General features: G+C 27.8%; 1 protein-coding gene across 1 annotated transcript in view; it reads left to right on the forward strand.

Annotated features, from left to right (window-relative positions):
* The window catches only part of LOC107456089 (inactive dipeptidyl peptidase 10-like), a 267929-nt gene extending 248529 nt beyond the window's left edge, over nucleotides 1-19400 (forward strand). The window contains exons 13-21 of the mRNA XM_087167493.1: nucleotides 2760-2839; nucleotides 5748-5977; nucleotides 7287-7382; nucleotides 7484-7559; nucleotides 10587-10781; nucleotides 11747-11904; nucleotides 13791-13928; nucleotides 14013-14086; nucleotides 16370-19400. Coding sequence (XP_087023619.1) covers nucleotides 2760-2839; nucleotides 5748-5977; nucleotides 7287-7382; nucleotides 7484-7559; nucleotides 10587-10781; nucleotides 11747-11904; nucleotides 13791-13928; nucleotides 14013-14086; nucleotides 16370-16516 — 1194 coding nt within the window. The 3' untranslated portion in view covers nucleotides 16517-19400. The remainder of the gene's footprint in view (nucleotides 1-2759; nucleotides 2840-5747; nucleotides 5978-7286; nucleotides 7383-7483; nucleotides 7560-10586; nucleotides 10782-11746; nucleotides 11905-13790; nucleotides 13929-14012; nucleotides 14087-16369) is intronic.
* The last annotated feature ends 3918 nt before the right edge of the window (nucleotides 19401-23318 follow it).

Below are 23318 nucleotides of genomic sequence, written 5' to 3' on the forward strand. Positions count from 1 at the left end.
GTATTTTTATTCCGATAATATAATGGCAGGTGAATTTCACAAGGTATTTTTTTATCGCTTTTCTGGAAGTCATAACAACATAATGTTTCGACATAATTTTTTAATTTCTGATATTTTTAATACGATTCTATTATAACCTACAAGTTTAAAATCGCTTATCTTTGGATTCTCGAAAACGATTGTTTATTTTCAAATCCGTATGATATTTCGACAGTTATTACTAGAGATTTCCTCATAATTTTGAAAATTCTTATTTTTTTATTCAACTCAGCATTATTACAAAACGCATAATCAGAAATTTGATGAATACGCGTGAATGTACAGTTAAGAAAGGAAAATAGGAATGTTCTCCGATGACTATCTGATTGACAACAGGGCAAATGCGAGAAGAAAATGTACTATTCGGGCTCAATTCCTAGACCAAAATATATATAGATATAGATTCATTGCAATCCGATAGCAATGAGACATTTGTTGTGGAGAATACATTTTCAATAACTGGTCAAGGATGATGTGAATTGTTACTTTAGTTTAAAAGGTAATACAAATTGAACGAAATCAAAGATTTTTTTTACAAGAAACAGCTAAAATGTTTGCTAGTGCTTTGAAAGAACGTTGGTAATTATTGAGAATGTAACCCTTTAAACCTAATGTTGGCAAATTGCAAATTCTAATGATATCTCCAGAACGTTGCTACATCCCTTATTTTTAGTTATTATGTTAATCCATATTTTATTAACATTTTTACAATAGATACTGAACACTTTCTTCTTTTTGAGTGAATTCAAGGTGTTTTCCGTTTATTATACGTCAAAAAAAAGTGATTTAAATTAAAATCTTTCCATGAAATGTCACATTACTAAATTAGGTATTTTTGTTTTTAATGCTTGAAAATATTTAACTTTCTTAATTAGTTGATTTTCGGGAAAATGAATGTAAGGCAACTTGTTGAATGTACAACTTGGATATCTATATTGGAATTAACGTTTAATGGTGTGCTTTCTTTTGGACGTTATAATAATGTTGAATCGGTGGGAAGCCATTTATTGTTGGTCAGTCTCAGATGTTTTAATGCAAAATCCGCATGAACTACCGTGTCCGTATCCGTAGAAATTAGCTTAAATGAAACAAAAATATATTTTGAGTATAATAACTGAAATTTATAAAATTTTGCATTTTCAGATTTTTAACTAAACTCTTTAGAAATGTGATATTATTTTTCCCTTTCAAGATATTTCTGCAAAAGCCCTCTCCTGAAAATATTACTTTTATTAGATATGTAGCCAAATGAATTAAAACTAGTTGAATGCTTAAAATTCACATTCTGTTCTAGCGCACAAAATAAGAGAATAGAAAGTATTGTTTGGTTAATATATTTTGCCATAAAAGCAGAAGCAGCACCGCTATAAAGAGTGTTAGATTCTTTATTTGTCAAAACTCTGAATTTCAAAACGAAGTATGAAGCATCTTTTCTATTGTGATAAATCAAAAACGCTGTTGAAATATATTGAAAACTTGTCATCCTTTAATCTGAAGATATATGGGCACTAGAGAAAATGAGAAGCATCATTATTGATTATTTTTTTTTATCTATACTAGCTAAAAACTTTCATTTCACCATCATTTTTTTTCCAGTCTGCTCCTGGGCAATGATTTACGAGGGTATCCATTAAATCTCTTTGGTTGCTTTTTGAGTTGAATTCTGGAATGCGCATCATGTGTGAAACAGGAATTATTATTATTTTTTTCTGTTAAAAAATATTTTCCTTCTTAGCCTTTTTTTCAACTGTTTATTGTTAAGTTTCAAAATAATTCTCATTTATTATTTTTATCTTGATTAAAACTTTTTTCAGATGCATTACTTAAATAGTTTATTATTCCTCTTAATGTTTAATTTTAGACTTTTTATTTCTTATCAAATGATTAAAAAAACAGTTTGGTGTTGGATCTCATTATAATCTATTTTTAATTGCGCGTTTTAAAAACATAATTTATACTTTTTTGATTTTAAATGTACTTAAATGCATGACTTTTATTGAATATGTTACACTTATTTCTCTTTACGTTTTAATCTTAAACTTAGAATTATTGTTTATCAAATTATTTCGAAATTAAAACTATGCAACTACGAACTCCCTTATAAATTTTACTCTCCCCTATGCTTTAAATATTAATAATGCGTTCATAATATTGTATGAACAGGATTATTGGCTTTCTAAATAATTTAAGTTTCCCAAAATCGCAAAAAAATATTTTAAATATAACTCTTTTTCAAAGCTATTACTTGCTAAATAATATTTGTTAAAAGGTAGTACAGTAAAAAAAGATTTTATTAAATCATCTTAAAGAAGTTTCGTCACAAGTAATTTATATTCTGTAACTCACAGAACATTATAAAATTATTTAACAAATCAAATCCCAACTGAAGGGACAATGATTAAAAATAATTAATGTAATTCTGAGATAAAATTTGAGTCAAGAAGTGCAACAGAGTTGATATGTTTTATTGTACCTAGTTATTAAGTATAAGTGTTTTTGAACTAAAACTTTATGTCATATTATATGCAAAAAAGTAGGAAAATACTTTTTAGATATTAATAATTTAAATGATATATGTTTGTTGATATGTCTTTTTAAACTTACATACCTAATAAGTACTTATAAATGGAGGAGTAATAAAAAAAATTTCGATTTCTTTGACTTATGAACAATGAAATTTATGTTTCATGTTCGACATGTAATAAAAAATTATTTTTCAGACTCGACATGTTGACTTTTTAACTCAGGGTCGCTTCGACATTTTTCAAGTTGTTGCCTATCATGGAGGCTCAAATACTCTGTGAGTTTAATTAACATTATAATACTAGCAATAAACCTTTGAATTGTGTTCTTCTGTTTTTAAAACTTCAGAATAGACTTGCCATATGTTGAAAGTGCTTTCTTACAATAATTTATAAATTTTAGAGTTGTTCCGTAGATTTATGAAGCTTCATAGTTAGCAAGTCATTCTGTGTAAGATGTTAGAATCCCTATGCAAGTAATTGGATAATTCAGACATCGTTAGCATTATTTAATATACAACAAGTGATTGGTTGATAATTGTTCCACTCATGTGCCTTGCAGTGCTAATAGTAGTTAATTTGGATGCACAAGCTCTCCAATATATATTTAGAGTTAAGTGTATTTAATCAAAATTATGTTAGCCAAACCTTTCTAATACATCAAGCAAATACAATTATTGGATCATAAGATGTTTGAGAAAACGTGATTCAAATAACAGGAGATAAAAGTACACAAAATATAAAATTTACTTTGATAATATAAAATTACTACTTAAATTTAGTTTGCTTACTTTTTTTCATATCGTTCCTAGGAAACATTTTAATCAAGTTGAAGATTTTATTGCTGACGTAATATTTTTGCACGTTGTACTTGCATTATAACGAATGAATGCTCAAAGCACAAAAATTGAATATCAGGAATAACTTTTGGGATTATAGGATTTTCACTTATTATGACTAGTAGTTTGAGGGCCTAACATAAAACACTTTAATTAATTAGTCCAGATGATTTGATAAATAGCAAAATGAGACACAAAAAATACTTTAGCTGTATAAACATGACTTTTTTCGTCGGATTCAGATTTTTGATCCTCAAAATACAGAGGGTAGCCGTAATTTAAAAAAAAAATATGGCCTCAATAGTTTGGTAAAAACAGCTTTTAAAAGTTTGGACCCTTTGAAGTTAATTTACTTTTTGCGCGAAATAATAAATTATTTTATTCAAAGATAATTTTATACCAAAATTATTTTTAATAATTAAATATTATTTTTATTATTTATTTAATAATAGTCAAAAAATGTTTTGAATTGTAAGATACGCAGAGTTTTACACCATTATTAAAACTTTATTTTGAATTTCAAAATCAAAATTTGAAAAATATCTTTCGAATAGATATTGCGAAATTGAATTTAAAAAATTCGACTTCGTTTATTATTTAATAACTCAGAAACTAACATCTAAAATAATATCTGAGTATAAACAACTTTTAAGAACATTTTCCTTTGTGTTTTACACAGATAACTACACCAATTTAGCAAAAATTATTAGAATAGATATTAAATTAAATATCCGGGCTGCATCTAAAGCCCCTTTAGATTTGTTTATTTAATTATTGGAAAACATTTCCTTTACTTCTTTCAGTTTTGTTTTTTATGTAAGCATTTAGTACTTTTTAGGAGCACTGTAGCACATTCTTAAGAAACAAATTTTCGAAAATCACTGAAGTTAATGATTTCTGTTCAAATCTCAAGTTAAATATACATTATTTTAAATAGAGAAATATTAAATATTTCTCCCCCTCAATTCAGCTTGTTAAATTTCTCTAATGTTCATTCCTGTAATGCTTCGTTCTATACAGATCTTTAGTTTTTAAATGTATTTTCAATGAGTAACATTATAAACAAAAATATAGAAGCGTGCTCCTTAATAAGTTTATAACCCATATGTTTTGTTCAAAAAGAGCCCAAAGTTCTATTTATAACAGATTATTTTAACAAAAACTATTGAAAATTATTTTAATTTGAAACTTATTTAGATGCTCGAATCTCCCTTTAATACCTTTAAATTGTGGATATGTTGCAAAAAAAAAGGTTTTTCAATTATTCTTAGTTAAACGGAAAGATTGGTTATTTATAATTTTTTATAGGCTTTCATTAGTATTCTAATTAACGGTGCATCTTTTTAAATTTTCATACATGGAATTATTCATGTTAATTATTCATAAGCAAAACTTTTTAAAAGAACAGGCTTTATTTAACGTTAACAGGTGCTACTTATTTGGATATACGAATTTCTTTTTGACGCCTTTTAATTATGAAGAGCTTGCAAAGAAAATTGGTTTTCAATTGTTCTTAGTTCAACACAAAAATGTTTTTTTTTATAGTCTTTGATTAGCAATATAATTAATGGTGCATCGTTAAAAATTTTCATGCATGAAATTATTCATGTTAATTATTCATATACGAAACTTTTTAAAAGTACAGGCAGAACTTAACGTTAACAGGTACTACTTATTTGGATATACGAATTTCGTTTTGACGCCTTTTAATTATGGAGAGCTTGCAAAGAAAATTCGTTTTCAATTGTTCTCAGTTCAGCACAAAAATGGTTTTTATTTTTTTATAGTCTTTGATTAGCATTATAATTAACGGTGCATCTCTCAAAATTTTCATACATGGAATTATTCATGTTAATTATCCATAAATGAAAATTTTTGTAAAGGCACCATTTAAAGTTAACAGGTACTACTTATTTGGATATGCGAATTGCGCTTTGACGCCATTTAATTATGGAGAGCTTGCAAAGAAAATGGTTTTTCAATTGTTCTTAGTTCTGCACAAAAATAGTTTATATTTTTTAATAGTCTTTGATTGTCATTCTAATTAACGGTGCATCTTTTAAAATTTTCATACATGGAATTATTCATAAACGAAAATTTTTGCAAGTACAGGCTTTATTTAACGTTAACAGGTACTACTTATTTGGATATACGAATTTCGCTTTGGCACCTTTTAATTATGGAGAGCTTGCAAAGAAAATGGTTTTTCAATTGTTCTTAGTTCAGCACAAAAATGGTTTATAGTTTTTTTATATGCCTTGATTAGCATTATAATTAACGGTGCATCTTTTAAAATTTTGATACATGCAATTATTCATGTTAATAAAGAAAATTTTTAAACGTGCAGGTACTATTTAACTACTCTGGAAAACCGTCCAGGAGAACGACACTTGTTTTCAGTATCTGGTAAAAAAGCCCGTTCCACTACTTTCACGAAGTGCTTAACATGCGAGGAAGGACCCGATTGTCTCTACTTCAATGTTATTTTCAGTCCAACTTCTGAGTATTACGTGCTTGAATGTCTAGGACCTGGCATACCCAAAATAGAAATTCGATCGATATATAATCAAACATTTGGTAAGTACGTCTTTCATCAATTATTACCAATGCAGTCTTATAACCTCGAAATTAGTTCTTATTATAGAACGGAAATAAGTGGAAAAATAGTAATTAAATTCCAAAAGAAATAAAAAAGAATGTCAATAATTGATAAAGTTTTAAGAAATGTATGCTTTAGTTTATATTTATTAATAAAAAGTTGTTCTTTTTAATTAAATATTCGTCAGAAGAATTTCATGAAATATATTAATTACATTTTACCTCCATTTTCTATACAATGGAGTCATTGTTGCCAACGGTAAAAAGCAAATTCAGTTCATTTCAAACGCTTATGTTAGCCTGTATTGATAATTTACTGACTGAGAGGCAAAAATTTCTTAGTTAAATAATTATTTTAAAAATTTTGAATGACTCTTTTGAATTTTTTAAATTTGTGATGGTTGAAAAAAAAGTGAATTTTTTTTACTATTTTATTTAAATTAGTCTATTAATTAAAAATACGTTAATAAAAAATGTCAATAATTGATAAAGTTTTAAGAAATTTATGCTTTTGTTTATATTTATTGATAAAAAGAGGTTCTTTTTAATTAAATATTCGTTAAAAGAATTTTATGAAACATATTAGTTACATTTTACCTCCATTTTCTATATAGTGGAGTCATTGTTGCCAACGGTAAAAAACAAATTCAATCTTTTTCAACTGCTATGTTAGCCTGTATTGATGATTTAGTGACTGAGAGGAAGAAATTTCTTGGTTAAATCATTATTTTAAAAATTTTAAATGACTCCTTTGATTTAAAATTTGTAAAGTTTGAAAAAAAACGAATTTTTTTGCTATTTTATTTAAAATAATCTATTGATTAAAAATGCCTCAAAAGGCATATTTTTAAATTCTTTTGTAGTTCCTAATTTAATAATTTGCGTAATCTAATTTCACTTTCATATTGCATAATCCAACAGTATTTTACAATAATGCATTGTCGCTGTATTAAATAACGTAGAAGAATTGAGGAAATTTGATTAAATGTCAAAGTAAAAGTTTACATTAAAAATTGGAAGATGTAAACTATGAAATTAAAAAGCAATCGTAATTAGTTACTGCTTTGCAAATTCAAAGTTCCTATGCTTTCGTGAACGAAATTTAATTATAAGTGATGTTTGTTTAAACAGTGACGAAGGCATTTCTATGGCGATAAAAAATATGAACTAATTATTTTCCCATAATTTGTTTAATAAATTGTATCCCGATGCTAATTTATTTACAGAATAAAGGAATGAAAACTTAAAAAAATTATCCTTCTTCAATTTTTTTCCTAATATTTTTTAGATACACTTGATACTAACGATGACCTAAGGGCAATCATCCAAGAAAAAGCACTTCCTCAAATTCGAACATTTCAAGTTTCTGTTCAAAACGGCTACAGTAAGCTAAATAATTGAATTTTTTTCTTCTTAAGAATGACTTGTTTTTAATGAAGAACTATGCTTTTGCGTTTTACCTTAATTTGATCGATATTATTTTAGAAGCACAAGTGCGCCTATTTTTGCCCCCTGGCGTATCTGAAAACGAAGTGCTGCTTTATCCACTAGTCGTGTTTGTGTAAGTACTTATACTGTAAGTTCTTTTCATCAGATCATAAAATACCTTGTCGCTTTAAAAGAAATTACAATTTTATCTCAGCTTATTGCGTCAAGGTATTGATTTCTTTTACTGCTTTATTCCTTCACTTAATTAATACAAGCAAACCTAGAAAATATTGTTTGCCTTTATTTCTTTATGAAGATGTCGAACTAGTTTTTTTTATTTAAATTTATATCATTTAAAAATGCCTTTAACTTAATTAAGAAAGTAAGTTAATAATTTTTTACATCTAAAGAAAGAAATGTTGAATTTGTACTGGAAATGAATAATAAAGAAAACAATGTTAAAGCTGAAATAAATATATTTTTAACATTAAAACTCGTTAAAAATAAATACAGCCGTTTTGGCACCGTATACAAGTATGTTGATGACAAGTTTTGAGACACAGAAAAAAAGGAAGAAGTATTGGAATGTTTTGGCACTTTTTTGAATTAAATATCTGTGAGCATTAAGATAACTTATGATATTAAACCTTATGAAATAATAAAGATGACTAAAATTTCTTTATCCTCTTAATTTCCTTCGTTTGTTAAGTTTACTCTGTAGTCTTTGTTATTTTAGTACTTAATAGATTAATTTAGACGATAAATATGTTGCATTTATTTATATTTACCTTACTCTTTTAATACAATAGAGTTGGCAACTTAGTTTGTCGTTAACACTAACCAGTAAGTTAGAATGATAAACAGAAACCACCTCATTTTTTTTATTAAATGTTACGAAATGTCAATATTTTTATTTTATTTTTATAAGACCTTAAAACGAGATTTTAAGAAAATGGACGCATCTTACATTGTGTTTTTTCCCTTTAAAATATTGAGCATAGACATGTAGTGCCTGTATGTAGAGATATGTAGAGCTCAAAATGCATGCTTAAAAAAATAAACTTTTTTTAACAAGCGTGTTATGAAAAAAAAACTGTAGCGATTACTGAATACAAGGAATTTGTTTTTAATTAAAGCGTTATAGTAATCAGAATATGTTTCTAATATTGCATTTTCTCACGCTCGTAAAGTATCGAAATTATTTGAGAATCATTTAAAATAATTTAATACCGAAATTCAAAATATTTTCTTCTATCCATTCATTATGCATATATTTAAGTTTCCATTTTTGATGCAAAAAATAATTTTTATTTTATTTCCTCATAAAGTTTACCTCTTGATTTATTAAATTTGAGAAATCCTTTTTTACTCCGAGATATGATGCCAAATAGTGGTGACTCCCAGGATAATACAGGAAAGTAAAATCTGATAGTTGAAAAAGAGGATAGAGGGAAAAGTAAGATGGCCACGACGTACAAAACATACACATAAAGCTACCAATGTTTCATAAGACAGATGGTAATATTTTCTCTGATCAATTCTCTGATCAAGTAGCGTTGGCGATGCTTTTGATACTTATCTGCTCAGAAGGCCAAGTAATTAGCGTGTTAGTGCCATAGATATGGTTGCATTACATAATGTCAGTGAACTAGTTTACCTAATCTTATCAGGAACTCCATTCCCTAAATCGGTAGTCGAAACTATTTTTAGTTGATCAGAATTCGAAAATGTTATTTTACAAACTAGGGAATTTGGGGAATTTGAGAAAATCTGCGTGTTTAAAATTCAAAATGCATATTTATAAGAAAATTCATGCGCGTGTTAAATTCAAATGAAATCCAAAATGCGTTTAAAAAAATACATGGCTTGTAATATGTATTTGAAAAATGAGAATAGCTATATATGCAACAAGAAACAAGAAACATGTTATTTCTGTGGTTGAGAAACTAGAAAAAATTCACAATGCTTGTTTAAGAAAAAGAGAACATCACAAACGGTTCAAAACAAGGATGGAGTATATTTTATGCTACGTTGACTAAATGATAAAACAATGTGAATAAGGAACAAATAAGTACATAAATGAACAGACCTATTGTTTCAGTTCTAGAAATAAGGTTCTCCATCAGAATTTAAGTACATGCAACCATCAGAAACAGGAGAAAAAGTAATAAAAGAGGGGATGCATAAAACTAGTGGGAGGGGTCATGGCAGAAATCCCATCGTGCACAAAAATTAATTAGCTCCTAACTTTTTCAAATTGTTATCCTCATTAAAAACTCGTTTCTGGGAGAAGGGAACCAATTTTTTAAATTTAATCAGCTGTTAAATGGTTGAAATCAGTTTTTCAATAGTTTAATCAGTTAATCAGTTTTTCAATGGTTCAATTGAAGTTGTGTTTTTTTCATATTATGCCCAATTATTAGAACTTTTAAAAATTATGGAATGACTCCAAGAAATGCAGCTCGGTGAAGAAAGAGCATTGTTGCATGATTTTAGCCTGATGACTGATTTCGGATGAATCTTTCATGTTCTTTAAACTGATTTTTAAGGGTATGTTTTATTTGTCCAATATACTCAAGACTACAATGGCAATATATATATATATATATATATATATATATATATATATATATATATATATATATATATATATATATATATATATATATATATATATATATATATATATATATATATATATATATATATATATATATATATATATATATATATATATATATATATATATATATATATATATATATATATATACATATATATATATATATATATATATATATATATATATATATATATATATATATATATATGTATATATATATGTATATATATATATATATATATATATATATATACTTGTGTTGAAGAAGGCTTATAATAGTACAAAATATATTTTATAAATAATAAATGACTAAAATTAGCTATTTTTCGAATGCTTTAAAATACCTTTTATATAAAATAGAATGTGAAGATCCATGCATGAAAATACTTCCGTTCCATTATATTCTGACTGCGCAATTCATCATAAAATCGCTTTTGGAGGAAAGTCAATTGCAGAAATAAATATATATAAAAAAATTCCATTAGATTTTACAAATATTTCAATAGAATATAAAGAGTATATTTCTTTCCCTAACAGAGATGGATCTCCAGGTTCCCAGTTGGTCACCAACGAGTTCAAACTGCATTGGGGAAGCTACCTCGCAAGTCGTCGAAATCACATTTATGCCTGGATAGACGGAAGAGGTAGCGGGTTTCAAGGAGACAAGATGATGCACGAGGTCTATTATAGACTCGGAGGTCCAGAAGTGGAAGATCAAATAGAAGTTACGAGGTCTACGAATATTGAATTTTAATGCGATATATTTTCCGCATATTTGCCTTTCTTATCTCTCTTCTTTATTTTTGCACGTATTTTCGGTAGAGAGCTTCTGGTTTTCGTTTAAAAGTTTGGTTAGTTGTAGGTGTACAGCCAATTCTAAATTGAACCTTTTTTTTTTTTGAAATATTCATTTAAGTTTTGCGTGGTTCAGTGAGGCTTTTTTGAAGACATTTTCGTAAAATTAAAGCGTTTGTTAAACTTTTGTTTTAAAGCAATAATAAAATTTATTAAGCATACTGATTTTTTCAATGCCCACCCGATTGACACTCGACATTCAGGTATAGTAGGGCAGATATGTTTTCACTCTTTTTTAAGGGCACCATATTAGGTAGCCCTACGGTTTCCCTAGGACAGATAGTACGGAGAGTGAGAGAAAATCTGTGCCATGTCCGAGATTCGAACCCGGGACATTTCTGATATAAGGTCAGTTCTCTGACAACTTCGCAGTCCGGTCTGCTAATTAAGTGTACTAAAACTGCTAAAAAATATTCTATGAAAAATTTCAAAAGAAGTAAAATTTAAATAATTAAAATCCTTTTAACTTTTTTTCAAATTTTTCGTTCGAATAAAAAAAAATAAGTCTGGATATTATTCCTTAAAAAAATTTAAATTAAAACTAGCCATTCGTTATTTCGTTTTAAATATTTTTAGTCATTAAAATGTTTTAAAAATGTTGAAAGTTAAGATGTTGAAAGTTATGAGAATATTTTCTTATTGGAAATTAAAATTATGACAAAAAAAAAGAGAAGAATTTGCTAACGTCTTTGTTAAAATAATTTCAACTTTTTTTTCCATTCTTCTACTCTTTTTTTTGTTTAACATTTTTTTAAAAAAATTTATTTTCACTAAGCTATTTATAGGCATTATATTAAAGGTTTTAGAATACTTTTGAATCAAAACGAATTTTTTTTAAACAGATATCTGAAGGAAAATCTTGCATTCATTCATCCGAAACACACGGCCATATGGGGATGGTTCTACGGTGGTTACGTTGCTGCAAAAGCACTTTCTCATGAAAACACCGTGTTTAAATGTGCCATGTCTGTGGCACCAGTGACTAGTTGGATATATTACGGTAAGATATGAGTATCTTTCAATTACTTTCCTTTAATTAGTCCTTTTAATGAATCAATTGCTTTAATATTTTAATTCATTAAATGGGTTTACTATGAATTTGAGATTCTTCATAAAAATCTATCTACAAAAATGAAGTTAACTGGGAAATAGGCAAATTTATACTCAAATAATATGATAGTAAAATGCTTATGATTAATTCATTTTATAGTATACGCATATATGGCAACGTTACTTTTAAAAAGTAACGAGTAAAAGTACAAGTATTTTTAAAAAAAGTAACGAGTAAAAAGTAAAAAGTTCTTATTTTAAAAAGTAACGAGTAAAAAGTACAAGTAAAAGTACAAGTACTAAGCAAAAAAAGTAACGATTTAAAAGTACATTTCTAAGAAATCGAAAATTCAAAGTAACCTAAAATTTTATTGAATAATATTCTTATGCTCTTTAAAGTTTTTGCCAAATTGTTGTCATTTATTTAATTATTTTTAATTTTGGAAGTTATGGATTTAAATTTATTTTTAAATTCGAAAGAATATTATAATATAATTTTATAATATAATCGTATAATATAATTTTAAAATCAAATATAGTTTTAATTTCAAACTTTTTATGGATTTGCACGAAAAAGAAATTTTATCTATTGATTTTAATTTTTAGTTTATTATTTTTATTTATTTAAATTACCATTGATTTAAGATTGTTTTACTCTTTAGAGACGCGTTTTAAAAGCACAAACATAAACAAAGCAAACACAGGGTTTCAGATAGCTTTGTGATCTTTGAGCTAGTAAAAAATAATTGAATGTGCAGAATAAGTTGAAACAGAAGGTATTTAAACACGAAGTTAGCTGTGAATGCATGTATATTGCACATTAATTTTATTAATTAAAAAAAAACGTAAGCATTTTTTTTCAATTTAATATTTTTTTTTTTAGAAAGCTTACCGAGTTTTAGAAAAAAAGTAACGATTTCGTTCGATATTTCCGTTACAAATACTTGTACTTTTTCCCTAAAAAAGTAACGAAAGTACAAGTAAAAGTACTAAATTTAAAAAGTAACGAAGTACAAGTAAAAGTACGTACTTTTTACTTGTTCCGGCGGTACAAGTAACGAAAGTAAAAGTACTGCCATATATGAGTATACGTAAGCTATTTCATTCTCTTAAATAATTTTTAATGAAACCAAAATAATATTGCTTACGGATAGCTGAAATTAACATGTATTTGAAGTAGTATATTACTAATATTCTTAATGTTGCTTCGAAAATTGACTACGATAATTTTAATCGATAAAACAACTGTTTACTGGGATAGTAGCTAATTTGCTGCCTAGCTATCTAGATCTCCATCTAACCATCTTACGAAAATTTCGATTAACTTGCTAGGAATATACATAGATTATCTAAATTTATGAATATGCATGCCTTAGTTTAAAAGTACGAAAAATAAAATAAATAAAACCAATGAGTGAAGGAATTGGAAAAATAATGCAAATCATTGTGCATTAATTCATGCCTACTTTAAACATTATTTTATTCAACATTTGAAACCTGCTGTAAAAAGGTTTTGAATTAAGTAGAGTTATAGAATAGTTGGTTTGAATTCGGGTAACTTCATATCAAAATATCTCCATAATACACAACTTCCCAGAATAATTACAAAATAGAAAACTAGTTTCTTTGCAAGAACGATTGGTAAGTGTGCCGAAGGGCTCAATCAGTTAAGAAAGTTATGGAGTTTTAAAATATATATTTTTATAAATTTGCATTATACGAATGAAATTAATGAATTTCGGTTATTTTCAACTGCGTATTCATTTAAATTTTTATTTAAATAAAAGCGCTACACATCTTTTATTTATTTATTTATCCATTTTTTCATTGTATTAGATTCTGCATTTTCGGAACGATACATGGGAACACCAGCGCCGCAAGACAATTATATGAATTACGAAAAAGCAAGTCTTGTGAAAAATGCCGAAAAATTGAAGGGAAAAAAGCTGCTTCTAGTTCATGGAACAGCTGATGGTAATGCTTGTGTCTTGTACCTGTTTAACTAAACAAAATTTACAAAAAATCCACATTAAAAGTTTAAATTTTCTCTTTTTGCAGAAAAGGTGCATATCCATCAAACACTAATGCTCATGAAAGCCCTAGTCCAAGAAGGCGTGCTTTTCCAATCACAAGTACGTTATTTTATATATTTTTAGCATATAATTTTCCTTAGAACCATACTTTTATAAGTAATACAAAACTTGCGCAGATTTCTTTTTTACCACTATGAATCTTTCACGTTTGTAGTGACATATTTATGAAACTGTTTTAACTTTGGTACTTTGAAACTAGCGATATTGTGGTTAAATCTGGATGGAAATAAGTTCAATTTAATAGATCATTAGAGTTGTTGAAAATTTGCTAAGTTCAAAGCACGTTAGTTCAAGGTACCTCAATTATAATCCAATGTTGAACTATTTTTTCTGATTGCCAATGCTATATGAATCCCATCAACCAGTCTTTACCTAGCTAAAATAGACAAAGCAAACAGTTTGTAAGTTTAGATAAAAAAGAGTTTGGAGAGTGTAATGATTCCAAAGTGACGGGACAGGATGGTCGAACGTATCAACCTGACAAATGCGTAATAACACACATTTTTTTCTAGGCAGTAAAAGAACGACAGTTCAATACTCTCGTTACGAAGCGATTAGGACGTCTCTGTGAAATGCTTCGAGGTTTTGCAAATAAATTGATCATTGATTTAATTTTTAATTATATTATTATTCTGGTAAGTGAACCTTGCAAAGTTTAGATTCCCTATCTGAAGTGAGCGAAGCCCGCTCACCCACCCGTAATATAAAATTCTTTACTAGTAAAATAAAAATCTTTACTAGTGGTTTTAATCAAAGGAATTTTTATTCATCTGACGCTGAACTTGTCCGAATAAACTTTTACGAATAAATTTATTCCAATTACTTTTACCCATGGTCCCTTTTAGCCTGGCTGTAACCCATGGTCCGTCTGCTACTGAGAATGTTTTACGTTAACACTGTGGTCGATGCGAGGCGGGGATGGAATTCGTTTCGACCAGCCATGGCTGGGATTCGAAACTGGTTCACCTCTTCTTCTGAGGCAACATGGCTCGCTTTTTTTACTGATATAAGAGACATTTAAATTTTGACAAACTGTTTTCTACTGAATACAGAGCTATACAGCGATTGCTGATCCGTTATTAAACTGCTCACGACTTACATTGGCCATAATTGTTGCTGTAATGTATTATCAGTTGCATAAATGACTCATGTCCTATGGTTCCCTTGACAATTGAATTAACTGAGTTACGGTTTTTGCCTTAGTTAACTGTTTAAGAGGACAAGTTTATCCTAACTTTTTGAAAAAGAAGTTCCCTCTTCTCGGCTGGTTTCAAAATTACGTGTTGACAGCGTGAAGTAGCACAGTATCTGATTTTTTAAATAAGTTATTTAGAAATTGACAATGAAATAATATAAGCGCGTAGAATGTTAATTTCATTTCTTACATTTATAAACGTATTTTGGGGTTCTAGTTGCTAATTTTATATGAAATATGCATAACGAATCGAACAAATTTACGGTACTCTTTATTTTGCGTTAAGTTAAAAATAAATGCGCGCATTTTTCTTTATATCCACGGAAATAATAGTAGAAATATATGAATGAATGTAATTTTTCTTCTTCTTAGAACTACGAATATAATAGTAGAAATGTAAAGATAAATGTACGCCTTTCCCTTAGAATCTTGGAAATAATAGTAGGAATAAAGAAATAAATGTACGCTTTTTTTGGTTGGAAAAATAGTAAAAATATAAATGTAAATAAACGTTTTTTTTTCTTTAGAATTAATAGCAGAAATGTATCAAATCTCTCTCAATAATGAACTTTAAATATTGAAAAATTTTCTGGATTCTTTGAACTAAGAATATTTTAGATACATTTGCGAAGTTAAATTGTAAAATGAAATACATATTTAATTCTAGAGATCGATTAAATGTAATGCAGTCAAATATAAAAAGGCTGTATATAGTGTCCATAGCATTTAGCATAGTTTTTTTTTTAACATCACACTCCCTTTGACGACACATCGATCCTAGAAATTTTTTAGCGATCTATAATAAATTCATAACTATTTACTTAAAAAATATTAAAATTATAAATACATCTTCTTCAATAAATTTACATACATCCTCGCTTCCGGAAAATTTTTAAGGATGACAGAAACGTAGAAAATTATTATAAATCTTTTTATTTTATAGTAACAAAAATATGTCATAAAGTTATAGTGCCGGCTATAATTTTCACAAACGTGAGTAAAACAAATAGAAAAAGGCATTTTCCGCATTGCTTACGTCATCATTCCGTTTTTCCATAGATTTCCTTTTCACCTGAATAGTGCCATTTCCGAGTAATATATTCAATCCATTTTCCAATCTCTTTCAGCTCTATCCAGATGAAGACCACTCTCTTTTCGGAGTTCGACGTCACCTGTTTCGAACAATGGAAGATTTTCTGAATGAGTGCTTTTACATTCAAAGAAAAGACGAATACGAGAATACGAGAGTTAAAAAAGATATAAAATCCCCGTAATTCTATGGTGCATCAAGAAAAAGTATTCCAAGAGTTTTTGAAAACTGTACACACAAACACATCAAAAGGGCACTTACCTTTTGAATCGACATCCTCGATCGATCTTGATATACAACTGTGTATTTTTCCGTCTTCATCATGTTGAAATTTGGTTCTATATTCGTGTTTGTAATGCAAAAACATGAAATGGTCTACTCATTTCAATTGCATATGATCTAATGAAAAGTGAGTAAAATATGAAGTGAATACAAGTAAAATGTAAATCTATTTGTTAAATAATTGATATCAGACTTATTGCTTTGTGCTTTGTAACTGAACCTTCATTTGGTGGAACTGTTCGTGGAACTTTATTTATAAGCAAATGTTCTTTTAGATCAATAATTTCTGCAATTCAATTGCTATATACATTTTTTAGTTCCATCGATACCTTCATCTGATTGAATAAGTTTGTTTTTATTTGTTGAAACAGTTTAAATATTCCCGAAAAAATTAAGTCAAACCTGCAATCAAACGAAAAAAAGGTATATGATGCTCCATTATCGTTTTGGAGTATTTAATTTTTAATATTGGATCATTTAGGTTAGTTTTTATCCGTCTGTAATTGGTATTATTTGAAAACAGTTACAGTAATATGACTGTATATGAGACTTATTAGATACTACATAGATGTTTTAGTTCAATCAATACCCTCATCTCACAGAATAAATTTATATTAGTCCAAGCAGTTAAAATATTCCCAAAAAAATTATGTCAAATCTAAAATTTAAAGAACAGAAACGGAATATGATGCCCCTTTATCATTTTGGAGTATTTACTTTTCCGTATTTATTCATTGAGATTAGTTTTATCCTTCTGTAATTTATATTATTTAATAAGAGTTGCAGTGTTGTGACTTTATATGAGACTTATTAGATCGATGGAGTATAATTATCATTAAATATGTTAAGTAATACTCTAATCGGATATCTCCAAGGAAATAACATAAATATTGTATCACATTATGTAAGAGTTGCGTAAAAATTGTAGACACTTGTCATTGTATCACCAATTAAGTTATGTAAACAATGGTACCATTCAGGGTAATGAAGGAAGGAAAGTTCCACATATTTGATTAATCAATTCATTTCGGAGCATTGAATATAAATTGTGCTAATAAGTGAATATAAATAGTGCTAGAAGTGATTCGTCTCAAGAATCGTACTAGTATTCTTCGATGTATTTAAATGTTGAAAAAAAAATTGTGCTTTTTAGCAATGATTGCTCCATTCCCTTACGAAGTGCTGCACAGTTGTTCTCAGTTACAATTCTCCGATTCCCACTTCTTTATTTTAATAACTGCAATTGAAAATTTTCCTGAAGATCACGCCTTGGTCTCAGCAGATCAGACATTGATGTTCAGTGCTCAAAATAAAAAACGGATCACTCCGAATAACTTTTAATCTAATGATTTTAGTCATCATGTTTTATGACTCAATCTTAACAGTTTGAGGGAATGTCCTCAGATATGATAATTAATTGGTGTCCATGTTTTAAGTTACGAAATGAGATATAAAAACGTACTTTCTCGAAATAAACATACCTTTCTTTCGACGGATTCAGATTTTTGTTAATTTTGCATTTTGCATATTTCACCATCTCTTGATAGCTTTTTAAGCAAAATGAAGAATTTTTTAGAACAATTATAATTTCTTTTTTTGTGGATAATTCCACGAATAAAGTAACTATTTATAGATTTATTTATTAATAGTCGAAGCAAATTTTGAATTGCAATGTATACAATCGCTTACATCATTTTGAAGAACGTAAATTTACATGGCAAAATGCAAAATTTGAACGTATTTGGTTTAACAGTTCGTAAGACATCAAATTTTAAAAATGCAACTTTGTAAAATTTGATTTCTTAGGAGCTATTCGTCCAATTTCATTCAAATTCTGTATCTTGCGGTATTCAGTATTTCTGTATTTACATTCTTTAAAATGGGGTTGGAGATTATATACCTTTATACCTTTACTTTTTCAGACTATTATGAAATAAAATAATAAAAATTAAGAAAAACTTACTAAAAGTTATTTTTTGCATGGAATTATTTTTTTTAACAAAAGAATTTTGTAGTTATGTGCAAAAGTTTTACAATTCTTTTAAAAAGTTCTTGAGATATGGTGAAATACGCAAAAATTAAAATTAATAATTTTGAAACGGTTAATCATTTAGACGCAAATACTGTAAATTCGTCTTCCTTTATAACCCTGAACTTTACAAAGTAGGATAATACCCCCCCCCCACCGGATGTCGTTGCTATTGATATTGTATTTTTGCCGTCATTGTTTATGTCTACTTATCATTTGAGCAACTCTTATGTTTTTCATAATTTAAATCATGTTAAAGTTGAATAAAAATCGATAATTATGATAGCTTGTTCATATATACTAAATACAAACAATTATGGTAATTGTAAAGGAATGTTAGTTAAGAAATATAATTGCACAAGAAATTGCAATAATTAACAGGCATCATTTCAAACGGAAGTATCATCCATCATTTTATGTTAGTTTACTACATAAATTTTATTTTTTAATTATCCGCATAAATAATGTTAAGAATAAAATAGAACTACTTTGAAGGATAACAGTATTTTTTTTTCTTAACCTTTTTACACTGTTTTTCAACCAACTATAAATGGATTACAAAGGTGCTAAAAGTAGAAAGAGCTCAGCCTTGAAAGTAAATTGGTGCTTGAGCAGATGTAATTCTTTTTATTACTCAACATGTATAAACAGTAAAAAAGTACCTATTATAATTTACTTTTAAAGATAGATGAACTAGCACTTAATATGCAGTTAGCATGTGAAAGAATCTGCAGGGAAGTATTTACCTTTTATTTAAAAAAAATCAAAGTTTGGCAGCAAATTTCGTCGGCAATTCAAATGTTTAAACAACTTACTTTTTCGTATCACTTACATTTAAAGTATTGGTTTCATACGCTCTAAGCCTGCTGTAATTTGTCTAGAAGAAGAAAAAAATCGTTATTTTGTATAATAGATTATTATTATTATTTTCTTTTTACTGTCATTCAGTAAATATAAAGCACTGTGAAAGATTCCATATCAAATTACAGTGAAATGTACTGATCCCCTGAATACCGGTACTTCTTACCGTAATTTGATACGAATTGTGTATCAGCGGCAATTTCAATTTTATTTTTTCGAATTTACTTGTTTTCAATTTTATTTTATTTTTTCAAAAAATATATGCATTAAAATTACGACTTTCTAATTAATAACTAACAGCAAATGTGTTTGTCACAATACTAATGCATTAAAGCAGTGTTCTTTTTATAACAGTATTAAGTTAAGTTAATATCATATTTACATTACGTTTTGCTTAACTTCTATTGAAATACCACAAATTAAAGGTTATCTCAATTTGCATTTATTTATAAAGTGTTTAAAGCTTGTGAAAAGTATAGAAGGAAAGCATGTTATATATATATTGTTGATAATGAATTCAAAAATGATTTATAAATGATTTATAAATGATGTTATCTTATCTGCTGTTAAATTACATCATGTGTCTAACCCTTTCTCATTAGGAATTTTAATAGCTATGTAATAGCAATATTTACGTTGATAATTAAGCTTTATTGAAAAGAATTCAGCCAATTTTAAAATATTCATTTTGATAAAGCTTCGAAATAGAATCACGATATGGTACTAACAATATATTATTTTTCCTTCAAAAAAGAAAAAAAAAATTCAACAATATTTTGCATATTATTGTTGTATTTCTGTCGCGTATATGTTAATGTAAATTTTGTTGTGTTTTTTAATGCATGCTTTAAATTTCTGACAAAAGTCAAGTTCAACAAGTTTTCGTTTAATTTAGTTAATATTTCGAAGAAAAAAAATTTAATTACCTGAATACTATCAGTTTGAATTGTTTCTGGACGAGGAAGAAATTTATTCAATGTGATTGTATCAAAATTCAATCTGTAAAAATGTTTATAGATCCCATCTTTTTAATCATTAATGTAGATGTTTCTATTAGTTAACATTATCACCAAAATGATTTGATAATGGATATACCAAGGAGAAGGAGACTAGCTTCCATAGAAATAATATAAACCGGCCCTCTTCAGGGCAGGCCATGAATATGAAGAGAATTAACATTTAGGGAAGCAGCAGAAAAGTTCTCTCTGTATATAATCCCTCTAGTTTATATCCATTTCATAAAACCAGCCGTATGAATCGAGAATCATCAGAGTGTGTTTTAACGTCTGGTGTGGGAGGCGAGGAGAAATATTTTCCGTTTTGTGCATTTTTACACTATTTAAGATATTGCTTGAGAATTTATTTCTAGCATTCATGTTTATTATAACTGCTAGAATATTTTGAGATGGTACAAAAGAACTAAATGATGGTTTCCGGGAAGAGGCGTAACCAAGTAAAAATAAATGATTACGACAGATGACAACAATGGCTAACACACATGACACAACTCCTGACTGATATTTGCTTCAAATGTGCGTGTTAAATGTGAGTATGATACTCGGCTGAATCTGGGGATGTTACTTTTTCTGTAGGTTATTTTTCTGGTATAGCATCTTGCACTGAGAGCTGCGTATTCGCTGGACTTCTTCTCCTTTCTATATTCCTTGGTATAACCGCCATAAGAATACCAATACTTATACCAACTAAAAGTGAGATAATTTCATATTATCAACTGCACCATCTGTATATTACGAGCATTTTAAAATCTCTAAGTGCCTTAAGCTGGCTTAAAAAAATATAGGAGGAAATATCTACTGGAAATGCGAAAGGAATTAGAAAAAAATGATTTAAAATTATGATAACAAAAATGAAACGAAATTACGGAATTGTTAAAGACTGAGAATTAAAATATGATTAAGTAATATCATAATTCGATTTAAATGAATGTAGTTTTTAAAAAAAAATGTTTTTAATCCCTGACAAAAACTAAACTAATATTGTCAGAATCAGTTTTCGTTGGAAAAAAAATTCATAAATGTAATTCGATGTTAAATGTAATGTAAACTGCATGTGGCCTTGTATACTAGCAGGCTAGTTATTGTTATTGATGTTGCTTCTTATTCATATGAAGGCTTTATAGTTATATTTTATTGGCTCAATTTTAAGTTTATATAGACAAGATGTGTTTGCAACACAGCAAAAACACTGAAATAATTATGTTCCTTTGTGAATATGATTAACATTTGCTCATTAAATATTGCATTGTGTATAGTGTAAAATTTATGATATTAATTTCGTGTAGTTAAACAGTAGAGGTTCTTTTTATACAGTGTCAGTTTTTTTTCAGATTTAAGCATAATTTCTTAAAATTATTTTTAATCAAAAATTTTTATGAATTTTAAGGTATTGAGTGATTTTTATTTAACAAATCTTAAATTTTTAATTAAGTTTGATTATATATGATAACTAATTGAATAATAATAATTAATACATAAAATTTTGAATATTATTTTAAAAAATTGTGTTTTTAGTGCTAAGTTTTTGTACGTGAAAAAAATAAATCAGTGAAAAAATATTTTTGTCAGACCTAATCGCATCTAAAAGCTGTGTCCCATTTGTAAAATTGTGATATTGTGATGATGTGACACTTTTGGGCTCTTTGTCCAAGAATTGTTGTAATAAAGTTATTTGTACATCATTAGTAGAATTATTTTTTTTAACTACTGTTTTCATTTTAATGCCACAAGGAGTAGCGTTATCACAACTAAAAGAAAGTTTTTACTTAAATTCCATGTACAAAACAATTGATTGCAAAACTCCGAACAGTGCACACACACATATATATATGGGTGTGTATGTGTGTGTGTAAGGATAGTGAGACAGAGAGGAAATGGAAAATATTATAAATATTTTTTTGAAAGGAGAAGACGAAAAGGCTATTAAAAAATCGTTTTTTAAAGGTTATTTAAAAATTTAAAAGAATTTTAAAAAAATTACAATTAAAATGATGGAAAACAAAGTAAAAAAAAGCTATAATCTCGTCATCAGCTCACACTATTATATCTGCAAGAAAGAGTGCTTCCTAATATTGTACTAATATATAAGAGCGCTATAATAATCGTGTACTTTCTAATATTGTTTGTAATAATGTAAGAATATTTAATATTTTTAAAAAAAAATTATTTTATAAATTTTTTTTCTTTTCTTTAAAATTTTTTATATTAATTTTTTCTTTGTTTTCTATATTTTTATCTTATTTCATGAGTTTTATGTACTTGCAGGTTATGCGCATTAAGTAAAACTAAACGTAGTAAATAAAACTAAAGTAAAATATACATATAATTCCAATTCATAACACACCCAGCTGCTAATATTATAACTGAAAAAAAATATATTAATCAAAATAAGTTATTACCTGTTACGAAACTGTAAAAAGCAGGAAAATTTCAAAAAGCAAAATCAGGAAATAGCATCCAAAACATGACAAAAGAAATAGCAGAAAAATGGAAAACGAAGCGGAGTATATATATATATATATATATATATATATATATATATATATATATATATAAACTAAGCTAAACTCAGCGGCACGACAGCCCATAATGACCAAGGCTTATTGTGCCACCTTGGGCTCTGGGGTGCAGGAGCAAATGTTCCGGTTAGGTGGTCAGCCAAACGCGAAACCCCCATTGTTTAGTTCCCAAGCATGCTTGGTACTCATTTATCGACCCACTGAAGGGATGAAAGGCTGAGTCAACCTCGCCCGGTCCGAGGATCGAACCCAGGACCTGTGGCACGGGAGCGTAAAGCG

Source organism: Parasteatoda tepidariorum, chromosome 7 (genome assembly GCF_982258835.1).
Source record: "Parasteatoda tepidariorum strain Cologne lab strain chromosome 7, Ptep-v5.0, whole genome shotgun sequence".
Classification (NCBI taxonomy): domain Eukaryota; kingdom Metazoa; phylum Arthropoda; class Arachnida; order Araneae; family Theridiidae; genus Parasteatoda; species Parasteatoda tepidariorum.